Source organism: Leptodactylus fuscus, chromosome 8, assembly GCF_031893055.1.
Source record: "Leptodactylus fuscus isolate aLepFus1 chromosome 8, aLepFus1.hap2, whole genome shotgun sequence".
NCBI classification, from domain to species: Eukaryota; Metazoa; Chordata; class Amphibia; order Anura; family Leptodactylidae; genus Leptodactylus; species Leptodactylus fuscus.
Window position 1 is genome coordinate 29616844 of NC_134272.1, and position 12332 is coordinate 29629175.

General features: G+C 42.8%; 1 protein-coding gene across 2 annotated transcripts in view; it reads left to right on the forward strand.

Moving 5' to 3' along the window:
• Positions 1–12332, forward strand: part of CDK15 (cyclin dependent kinase 15) — a 96981-nt gene that overhangs the window by 19010 nt on the left and 65639 nt on the right. For both annotated transcript variants that reach the window (XM_075284340.1, XM_075284341.1), the window contains 5 exons: positions 406–503; positions 3114–3193; positions 3470–3564; positions 6923–6985; positions 11221–11344. In XM_075284340.1, the coding sequence (XP_075140441.1) occupies positions 406–503; positions 3114–3193; positions 3470–3564; positions 6923–6985; positions 11221–11344 (460 nt within the window). The remainder of the gene's footprint in view (positions 1–405; positions 504–3113; positions 3194–3469; positions 3565–6922; positions 6986–11220; positions 11345–12332) is intronic.

The window sequence follows — 12332 nt, forward strand, 5'->3', positions numbered from 1 at the left end:
CTGCATTGCCTGGAGCAGATCAGGTAATATGCAAAAGCATGTACACAAATCACAGATGGTTAGCGTGTGTTTACACAGAGAGATAACAGCCCTGGGACCTGAGATAAGGCTGCTGCACAAACAGTGTAATATAGTATGTGAATATAAATTCATAACAGTCGCAAAGCCATGTCATTTACCGGGATAATAAGTAGCCTACATTTTAATCGAGGTTACAATCTATGTATGTGCCGAATTGCATTCAAATCTGTTCAGACGTTTTTGTGTGATTGAGTAACTAACATCCAATCACACAAACTTTCATATATTAGTATATTATAATTATAATAATTATAATATTATAGTAGGATAGTAGGATTAGTGGATAGGATAACATGTTGAATTACTTTTACGTGACTATTACAGCAGAGAAAAGGCCTTCCATTTGGCAATGCTTCTTCCTACCTAAATCTTGAAAAACTGGGTGAAGGTTCCTATGCAACAGTATATAAAGGGATAAGCCGGTAAGTGAGTCTTCTCCTATTCCTTATTACTAATGCCAAAATACTGTGTAGGATATACAATGTGCATATTCTGATAACAGCAGGCCATTCGTAACACATAGCCTCTTGCACACGACCATGTGCTAGTTCAGTGAGCTATCCAGTTTTTCGTGGAAAGCATACTGACCTATTTATGTCTGTCGGCCCAACCATGTGACTGTGTATTACACGGATCTGTGTGTAGGCCAACAGTCTGGGCCGCAAAACTCAGGACAGGTCCTATTCAGACAGGTCGCTTTCAAGAGTTTTTCCAGCATTTTTTTCCTATAAAGAATTCCATAGGAAAGCATCTGAAAAAAAAATAGCTAAAGATGACAAAACCCCCCCAAAAAACACAGCAAACCCTGAAGAAACCAAATGTGCAACCAGGCTGAAAAATACACAACACAGGGCAATGATGTTATAGGTCATTACTAAATAGCAATAAATATATGGAATTCTTTCCTATATAAAAATATGGGGTCACTTTCTCCTGTAGATCGCCATTCTAACACTGTGGCTGTAAGGACGTGGACATTTACTGTTGTGTTGGATTATAATGTCATTAATTTAGAACATTGAGATAAATGAAAGAAGTGTTCGGTCATGACGGACTGTTCACGGTTGTAGCCCTGCAAATGAATTGGCTATTTACAAGAGCAGTGGAGCGCAGCTGTAAATGAACTGGCGGGATCGATTGTGTCCTGTGACTGATTCAACCGAATGTAGCTAAACTCATCACTCTGTACTCCCCTGGGGTCTGCCATGTGGAATGCAGGTCACGAGGAGCAACTTGTGAAACTCATACACTGCTATCTCTATTTGGCTAAGACCCTACATAGAGAAGGGCAGATTAAAAACAGTTATTCCTGCATTCCCCCTATTAAATGTATAGGAAAAGTGCTTGCCATTCTGCAGCTGAAATGTAACATGCTGCATTTTTGAAAATACGTAAATCTTTTTTTTTTTGCAATGTGTGGATGTAGGAAATCTCATTCACTTTGCTGATACTGTAAAACACCATAAATAAGCCTAGAGGCTCATTCACACTAGCACTACACAATAGTAGATCATGAAGTACTTTCCTGCCCGCATGGTTCGTGCAATTATATTCCCCCCTCCATCTCTCCCAGTTTCATATAACCCCTTTATCTGCCCCCAGTTTCATGTCCCCCCTCCATCTCTGCCCCCAGTTTCATGTCCCCCCATCTCTGCCCCAGTTTCATGTCCCTCCCATCTCTGCCCCCAGTTTCATGTCCCCCCATCTCTGCCCCCAGATTCATGTCCCCCCATCTCTGCCCCAGGTTCATGTCCCGCCATCTCTGCCCCCAGATTCATGTCCCCCATCTCTGCCCCAGTTTCATGTCCCCCCATCTCTGCCCCCAGATTCATGTCTCCCCATCTCATCCCCCCGATTCATGTCTCCCCATCTCTGCCCCCAGATTCATGTCCCCCCCATCTCTTCCCCCAGTTTCATGTCCCCCCATCTCTAACCCCAGGTTCATGTCCCCCCATCTCTGCCCCAGATTCATGTCTCCCCCCTTCATCTGCCCCAGTGTCATGCCGTTCTCCCCCCCTTCATCTGCCCCAGTGTCATGCCGTTCCCCCCAGTTTCATAGGCCCCCTACATTACGTTCCCCTCAATGTTTAACACAAACAAATACTTACACTCACCTTCCAACGCTCCCTCGCCACTCTCTCACTCCACTCACATAGCTGTAGGCCCGATATGACATCATCACATTACGCCTACACACACCGAAGGCGGAGCGCAGTGGTAAGGAAGGAGCTGAGCTGTGACAGCTCCTGCTTTACTCGCTTATATGTTCTCCGGACACCAATGAGTTGAAATCGGGACATACCTCCCGCTGACTGGAACCGCGGGACAGGACACCGAATTCGTGAATGTCCCGCAGAAATCGGGACGGTTGGGAGGTATGGTTGACCGAGTGGCACATCAACCGCTAAGAACTGCAGTGCTGGTTGTGGCCAGGTGATAGACACCGTTACAGCAGGCAGGACCATGGTGTATACTAGTAACAAGATGACTATGAGTAGATCACAAATGTTTTTCCTTGTGAACTGTATACTGCTGACAGCCTCAGGGAGAGCAATCACCGAGAATTTCATTTTCTGGTTCATGTTTTCCAGAATTACTTGAATCAAATGAATTGTAAAGGGAATTATCTGGATATAATAGCTGAATATTAGAGAACTGCCATAAACCAATCCTTATATTGGCACACTGTGCAGATGTCATTGACAATGTTACTGGTTGTATCGCACTGAATGGATGAATCGTATATTACTGTATAGATTTCCCCATCTACACTAGGTTAATGAACATTACACACAATACAACATGCAGGTGAGCAACCTGTAGTTCCCCTGTCCCTGTCATATTCCTAGGCTGGGACTTGTAGCACCTCGCCATCTGAATAGCCATATGTTGTACCAATGCTTTGTCATACTGTCCTCTAGTGGCAGAAAGTCAAACTGCTCTCCAGATGACTAATGCAAGACATGAATCAGTCTTTATTGTTTCTTCAGAAAACCCATTGAACAGCATTTATGTGTCTGATATTTCTCCAGGATTAATGGACAGCTAGTGGCTTTAAAAGTCATCAGCATGAAAGCTGAGGAAGGCGTCCCCTTTACTGCTATCCGGGAAGGTAATGCTCCTAATTTCTGGCACCTGCATTTACTAGACATGATGATTCCATTATCCTAATTACATATAAGATCTGTAAATTACTCTAATATATATAGCATTTCCTAACGTAGAGCCTTTTATCCATAGATCCACCATGACATGTGTTCTTTCTAAATAATTGAACACATACAAAAAAAAATAGGAAAAATGTATTACATGAATCTCTCTTACCAATGACCTAATAATATTAATAATCGTTTCCTTAACTACTACCTATGTTTGCCTTTCTCTCCAGCGTCACTCTTGAAGGGCCTGAAACATGCGAACATTGTCCTTCTGCATGACATCATTCAAACCAGGGAGACACTGACTTTTGTCTTTGAATACGTGGTGAGTGATGTATATGTGCTATATATGTGCTGTATATTTCATTTTCCTGTTCTGTGCGATATTCCAGGGCTGCGCCGGCTGTTCTCGCAGCAGGATAGCCACAGTAATCCCACCGCCAGCTAACCTGCTGAAATGTACCGTAGCAGTGTAGTCCATGACTTGTACGCAAATCTCGTACATTCCACATCTATAATCTGCTACAGAAAGTGGGTTTTAGGCTAAGGCCAATGTGGTGTCCTACAGCAAAAAAAAGCTTTGCAGGGAAAATGCAGCGGCAACACATCGCAATGTGCTTTGCTCAGAAAGTTTGCAGAGGTTTCTTCTGTGGACTTTCTGCTTCAATTACACCTATAGGGAAACCGCTGGTGCTTCTGTTGGTGTAATCGACATGCTGCGATTTCCAAAACGGCGATGGTTTTGAAAATCGCAGTTTATCTTCTCATTGTGTGGATGGGATTAGCCAGAATGCCATCCACTTTGCAACTAATGTAAAACACAGTGCTTTCTGCCGCTGCATTTACGCTATGTGGTGCCCTGGCCTTAAAGAGCTTGTCCAAAACCTTACTCTGGAAAGTTGGGCGTTTTCATTCGGTTTGCAGAGAGGTAAGATGTTAATAGGTTTAATAAGCAGTCAGGTGGGAGGAGCTCTATAAGTAAAGTGACAACCCTTCCCATAATGTTCCCTGTCTTAGTAAGACAGGCTGTGCCAGGGCCTGGGGGAGTCAGAATCACTTGTGTTGGTGAGAATCCCTGTCTTTGAGGAGATAGGCACAGCGTCTCATAGTGAGGACACTGAATGTGTAGTCAGTAGTCAGACGGATGAGAGCTTATTTTGTACTGTGATGTACAGACAGAAGAATAAAGCGGCTGAAGACAGTTCTTAACCAAATTCAGTGTGTGGAGAGAGAACTTATTGGAGGTTTCTGATGTGCCAACCCTCTTGCTGAAGAAATGACTGTCCCACGAGCTAAATTAACTTGTGTGTTTTCTAAATGACTGTCGGTCCCAGAATTACAAATGTGCTGTTTCTGCTATAATAAAGAGATCCTTTATAGGGCGCTCATAACACTCCAATAAAAGCACTGTACACTTTTATCAAACATACTGCATGGCACGTTTCTTTTTTTTCTTTTAATTGTAATTTTATTAAGGTTTTAAATGGTTAAAAAATCACACACAAAGTGCCTAATAAAGTACAAAACAGTTGTACAGTATGCAAGTCAAAAACATAAGAACATAGGCAGGGAAACAAGAACAACAGTTGTAGCTGTCGGAGCCCAAATATATACAGAATGGATACATAAAATATAAGGAGCACAGTACGCAACTAAAAGAGGACCTTTCATGTCCTTAAAGATGGGCGGTATTCAGTGCACTGTCAGCTTTCTAGCGGTATATAATACTGCTCATCTCCGAGGACATCTAAGGCCCCATGGCACGTCCCTCAGCAAAAGGCGGCAACGCATCGCGGTTCTTGCCGCAGCACTTTAGACAGAAAGTTCACGCAGTTTTCCTCCGCGGATTTTCTGTTACAATTATACCTATGGGTAAGCCACCGGCGTTTCCGTAGGTATAATTGACATGCTGCGATTTCCAAAGCCACGTAGTTTTTGGAAATTGCGGAAAACCCACACCACGGTTTTTACCGTAAAGTGGGCATGGGATTCACAAGAATCCAATCCACTTTGCCCTTACTATAAAACACCGTGATTTTTCCTGCAGCATTTCTGCCGCAGGCAAATTGTGGCGTTTCCGTTGATTGGGGCCACGGCCGAAGTGTCTCTGGTAAGAAGGCACCCAAGGGAAGCATACCTCTAGTGACTAGAGTTTATGAATTATCTAGAACCTATCCATGGTTCCAGATACCTTGAAATATTTCCTCCCCATTGTTTAAAGAGGACCTTTCACCACTTTTGGGCACATGCAGTGTTATATACTGCCAGAAAGCCGACAGTGCGCTGAGTTTCCGATCTGTGCCCGGTGTGAAGAGCTTACGGTCCGGTACCGTAGTGCTCTATGGTCAGAAGGGCGTTTCTGACCATTAGCCAGAGACGTCCTTCTGCCTCGCGGCGCCAATCGCGCTGTACTGTGGAGCGGGGAGGAACGCCCCCCTCCCGCTCCTGATAATACTCGTCTATGGACGAGCTGTGTGAGCAGAGGGAGGGGGCGTTCCTCCCCGCTCCACAGTACAGCGCGATAGGCGCCGCGAGGCAGAAGGACGTCTCTGGCTAATGGTCAGAAACGCCCTTCTGACCATAGAGCACTACGGTACCGGACCGTAAGCTCTTTACACCGGGCACAGATCGGGAAAGCCGACAGTGCGCTGAACTCAGCGCACTGTCGGCTTTCTGGCAGTATATAACACTGCATGTGCCCAAAAGTGGTGAAAGGTCCTCTTTAAGAGGGCGGTCAAGTATTTTAGTGTTCTTGACTGTCTATGGGAGCCTTCACACGGAGTTTACGCTCGCTCATTCTGAATGTAAACTCGTTCAGAGTGAGCGGTGTTAATACAGATCCCATTGACTTGAATGGGTGCTGGCATACACGCACTCCCCATTGTAATCAATGGGAGGCTTTTTTACCTATTGCTTTCAATGTGATACGCGCGTATGCCGGCACTCATTCAAGTCAATGGGATCTGTTTTTTTACGCTGCTCACTCTGAACGAGTTTTACGTTCAGAATGAGTGAGCATAAACTCCGTGTGCAGGCTCCCTAATTCTGGTGTAGAGCTCCATCAACAACGGCTGAGGTGAGAATTTACAATAACAATTTTAGGATGAGACCCCATGTTGCGGAAAAGCAGCTATTTTTGTTGCAGATTTTGTAGAGGTTTTTTGAGCCAAAGCCAAATATGGATACAAAACAAATGGTGACTATATAGGAGGCTTCTATACTTCTACCTTCTGCTCAATCCACTCCTGGCTTTGGCTCAAAAAAACCACAGCAAAATCTGCATCAAAATATCTGTGTTTCTGCAACATGGGGCGTTAACCTTAGGATGTTTTTCTGTAGCCTGTGTAGAGGGAGGTTGTGAAGGCATGCCTTGGGGAGGATAGGAAGGCCGAATACCATTACGCATTCTATCAGGGTTCAGACCTGTCGGCTGTAAGGCTGGACTAGGGAGCACAACCAGGACTTTCTTTTTAGGTAACTAGTTCAGGGTCTTGGGGTTTAATGCATATAACCAATACAGCAATGATGCACTTGGCTTGTGTTGCAGTTTTTGGTTATGGGTGATATAAATGACTAAGGAGGATGTGGGCCCTTGAATATTTCTCTAACCTTCAGCTAGTCAGCCTCTCCCTGTTTAATCATGTGATCTATTCACTTTTATTAACTCCTACCTTTCCCTGCAGCATACAGACCTGGCACAGTACATGACACAGCACCCAGGTGGACTTTTGCCCTACAATGTCCGGGTAAGACCTTCATCATGGATCACTAATAAATAGGGGGATTCTGGTCGGTGGTGTAACTATGGGGGTGCAAAGGTAGCAATTGCTACTGAGCCCTGGAGCCTGAGGGGGGCTCGAAGGCCTTTCTACAACATAAGAAGAGCACAAGGTATTTGGGGCTTTGTTACAGATTTTGCATGGAAACCCGAAACCTGAATTTACACCTCTGATTTTGGCATTAATTTATGAATACATAGCTTTCTTGAGGAAACTTTCCGGTGAGGAGAAACTCCTTTGAATTTTGGGTGGCCGTCTCTAACGCTACCATCTTTCTACCTATTAGGTATAAAATCAGTAATCTTAGACCATGCGTAAAGTGGCATAAAACCCAAACCAACCTCCTCCCACGGCTGATGTCACCCGACATAAATAAAACACCAATACACTCTTGGATGGTTAAATTGTGGGGGTCGGCCACAGCTTTATTAACATATACACACGTCGGCCGAACCCTGCTATCCCCCTCCCTTTCTAGACCAAGCGCGTCACCAGAATGCCCCGCCACCGTCTTGCGGTTTGCATGTAAGTGATATTCAATGGGTGACGCGCCTCATCTTCTACACCGATGACCAGCAGGGGATGGGAAGGGGAAGGCGCAAGGTCCCGCCAACATGCAAGCTGTGACACCTGAAATAAATAGAAACAAAATAAATAACATTGCAAAGAAACAAAGAACCAATAAATAACAAAACCATACGCAAATCGAACAGAAAAAAACAAAATGGGGAGGGAGGGAAGATCTGGCTTCTCCAACGCTGGCGGGGATCAAGAGGAAGTCCCCGCCCAGCGCCGGAAGTTAAATAGCGCGGGCAAGCCCCGCCCCCACAAACTCCGCCCAGGCCAGCGTCAGCCGCCGGGAGGGAGGAGAAGAGGGAGCGAGGGCACCGCATGCAAGGTCAGGACCCGGACGGCTTAAACAGCCGTCCGAATCGCAGAACTATTTTACACAGCCATATATTTGCACACAGACATCACACACACCCACAGTAATGGATAATGCAATTCTTGCAGCATCTAGACAGTATTGCAGAGAATATGGACTTTCCAGACGTATGAATAATCATTGTGTTTTTTCAAACATTAATGTGAATTCTGCAAGTAATAAAATGCAGCAAAAAAAAAAAAAATGCATTGAAAAAAACTGCAAAAATGAAGCAGAAAGTGCTATCTTAAAAGCAATTGAGCTTTCTGCTGCATTTTGCTTTTAAGCCTCCCTTATATATATGTATGGAGTATGCTCAATTTCATTTTCTTGGGACTGTATCGAGTAGCATTTCCACAATGACCACATCCATGCTTTAGACCTTTAAGGACAGGTCATCTTTGGGCCAAATCTTTGGGTTTTTTTCCATTGGAAAAAAAAAAAAAATACAATTATGCAGGGACTTGTTTTTTACAGGATGAGTAGCAGTTTGTATTGCCACTATTTTAGAATGCAATAGAAAAAAGGTTCCAGCATGCCATATATAATAAAATATAACTTTTACTGAAGCATAGTTAAAAACCTACACAATAGGCATGGAACCATATAAAAAAAAATTACATACAAGAGCTTACATGTTTCGGGTGTTCAGAAAGAAACGATCCCTTAGTCATAGACTAAGGGATCGTTTCTTTCTGAAGGGATCGTTTCTTTCTGAACACCCGAAACGTGTAAGCTCTTGTATGTAATTTTTTTTTTATATGGATCCATGCCTATTGTGTAGGCTTTTAACTATGCTTCAGTAAAAGTTATATTTTATTATATATGGCATGCTGGAACCTTTTTTCTATTGCATTCATTTCCTATCCCGTGTAACAGTCCGGGAGTGTCTCCGTGCAGCCGGGATTTCTGCTCAGTGTGAACAAGTTTCCATACACGGTAGAACGGTCAGTGACACCTAAGGTGTGTTTGGACTATTTTAGAATACTTATCGATTTATGATTTACCTTTTTATTTCAAAGATGGGTCAATTCCACCTTAGTTTTTTTGCATTTTCTTTCCATGCACCAAGATTTATCTGTTTTTTTTTAAAATGTTTTAGTATTTTGCAGAATAAAAAAAAGCCGTATTCCAAGGCTGATAAAGTTGTTTTTTTGCTTTAATTTCTAGGTAATTTTATTGATTAAAACTAAAGCCCCACATTACGATATCAACACTTTTTTTGTTGCAGATATTTGTTATGGAATTACTAGGACAGCAATTCCCCAGTAGCTGCTGGAAATCCTGGGGCGGGGCACAAGAGACAGTGAGCCCTAAGCTGAAGCCCCCCACTGTCCCTTCCTATTGCCAGGCCCTATCCTACGCAATAGGCAGCAACTCGAAGACAGTCCCTTCCTATATATGTGATACACAAAACGCAGACAAGACGAACAACAACAAAGGGAGGTTAGCTAGTCAAGGGTCAGGTAACAGCCAAATCGAAGTCCAAAAGAATAATGAGTAGGGAAAGCCAGAGATCAAGGATTAGAATACAAGTAATAACAACGACAGAAAAAAGCAAGTACACACAAGGCAATAGCAAGCAACAATGTGATTGTGAGCCAAGACTAAATAGGGAGGAAGAACCCTCCCTGGACCTGACAGGAAGGCAGGCTGTCAATCACAGGGCAAGGCAAAAATTAACCACTTAATGGACAGAGGCAACAAGGGCAGAAGACGGATGTGGTGCAAATTCAATTACAGAACTAGAGCCGAATTCACACAGTGCAACAAAAAACCCTAAGCAAATTATCAAACTGCACACACCTCCTGCGCCGCAGCACGCGAGCAGAGGGTGGCGCAGAGACCAGAACAGGCAGAAATGTTACAATATTACTGCATTTTTTTGAACCATAGCCAAGAATGGCTACAAAGAGAATGGGAAATTCCTTCTGCTCAATTCACTACTGCCTTTGGCTCAAAAAAACACAACAAAATCTGCAATAAAAATGCTGCCACACGGGGCCTTAACCTTAGTGTCATAAATCTTTTATGGAAATGAGAAAAACACTGCAAGATTGAGAGGAGTCTTTCAGTGTGCATGTAAAATATGGACCATTGGTTCTGTGATCTCACTGCAGTCCTTATTTAGGCCAGGTCTACACAAAATGTAACCGCAGAGACTCAACCACACATTATGAAAAACTCACAATGCAGATTTACTTGTGCTGCATGTTTGGCAGTGCTTTGAAAGCAACCTGATCTGAATACAGAGACCGCACTGCCATAAAACTACCCCATATGCAGTGTTTTTGTGAAAAAATCATTAAATTCTGGATCCTGGAGTTGACCCATGTGGGCATACCTCTATAACACATCATAGTATCAGGGTTGATATCAGTAGGATAACATTTTTCATTGATTACCACTGTCATCGTCACTTAAGACAACATGTCATCTCTTCTGTGTTATAAACACAAGCTGGAGGCCATAAAACCACTAGCTCCGGAGATCTAGAAGGTGAATAATAAAGTTCTAACCCATATCCACATCATTTGCATGTATTGGTGAAAGTCACCAGGGACCATATTACTTGCTCATTGCCAGTGACTCGGTATAGCTGGGTCTTCGGTCATTTTTATTAGACTACATTATTTAATAGGCTTTATATAAATAGAGCTTCTGTAAAATGTGCAGTTCATGAAGCATGTTTTTTATTAGCTCCATTGTAGTAAATTAAGGCCGTGTTCCCCTAGCCCCTCTACCTAACTTCCCCCTGCCTCTAAATTGGCCTGCTGGTGTTCATTAGGGGCTCTGACACATGAGAGTAGCCAACACCTCATTTTACAGAGTTCTAGACACAGTACATTTGGCCAAGTAGAGACTGCGGCAATCATAGTCTTAACCTTAACCCTTTTTCTGCTAGGAGAAGGGAATACAGCTCTGCCCTAAATGCCTATGAGATTATACCAGAACACAAAGTCACATTTACTCTAAATGTCTGCAAATGTCCAGGAGGTTCTGACAATGACGGTTGCGTGACTTTTGCTATGTTGGATATATATATATAATATATATATATATATATATATATATATATATATATATATATAAAATGGCCAATTCTATTTAGACTATCTGCATTGATCGTGGTACAGATCTGTACAGTAAATTAAAAAATCCCGGTACCAACATGTTATATGTGTTACTGATCCTAAACAGAACTATAGGACAAATGCTTTCGTACAAGGTGAAGAGTATCTCCTTTTGATCTGAAACTTGTTATCTCCTCATGTAGCTCTTCATGTTCCAGTTGCTTAGAGGTCTGGCCTATATCCATCATCAGCACATCCTACATCGGGACCTAAAGTCGCAGAACCTTCTCATCAGCTACCTAGGGGAGCTCAAACTGGCTGACTTTGGTAAGTGCGGACCTGATAAGACCATTTTGTGCACAGCAGCTGAAACAACAGGGGCTGCGGCTGCTAGTCTTATTTTTTCAGGTACATGCTTTTGATGTACAGTCTGCTATATAGCAGGGGATACTACACAAATCTTCTATCAAAGCAGCAATCTGCCATTAATCTGTTTCTGGCCAACAGAGTAATAGCCTCATAAGTATTGGAAACACAATATTACTGGCAGTGATAATACAGGATATATACGGTATATATATATATATATATATATATATATATATATATATATATATATATACTCATTACTGTAAATTATAAGGAGAGGAGAGATCACCAAGAAATGGGCACAAGATACAGTGGGGAAAATGTATTATCCCGTCTATGCCTGTTAAGGTTCTAATGTAGCACAGATTTGGCGTCAAATGTGCAACCAAATCCCATTCTGCGGCATATTCCGCAAATGTGGACGGGCCATGGAGAGGACACCTCAGCCCAACATATTGTATAGGATACTGCTTTTTTGGGTGAGTGATACAGAAAATCAATGCCAGTTCCTAACAGGAATAGATTTCCATTCTGGTGACACAGGCGTACATCTGATTTATTAAGAAGCTCTTGGAACCTCTTGATAAAGTAGACATACTTTCTGCATGTCAGGCCCTTCATTAAAACTGGTCCAAGAAACGCCATTCTAAATAAATCCGACCCACTGGGTTTATACAGATCAAGAAATGAAGATATAAAATATACTTTTCGGTATATATGCAAAACATAAGGCATTTGTCCGTCTGTTTTGAAGGAAACGAAGTGCCAGTTGGAGTTGTTACTTAAAGATGCTGGGCCCCAGTGCAAAATCTGTCAGTCTCTACTCCCATCTTTATTAGAGTCACTGTTAGGAACATGGGGAACATACTGTAGCTCTGCAATTCTAATTCAATGTGGTCAGCAAGGAACAATGAAAAAAAAGCCACTACTGTGAACATTGGACCCT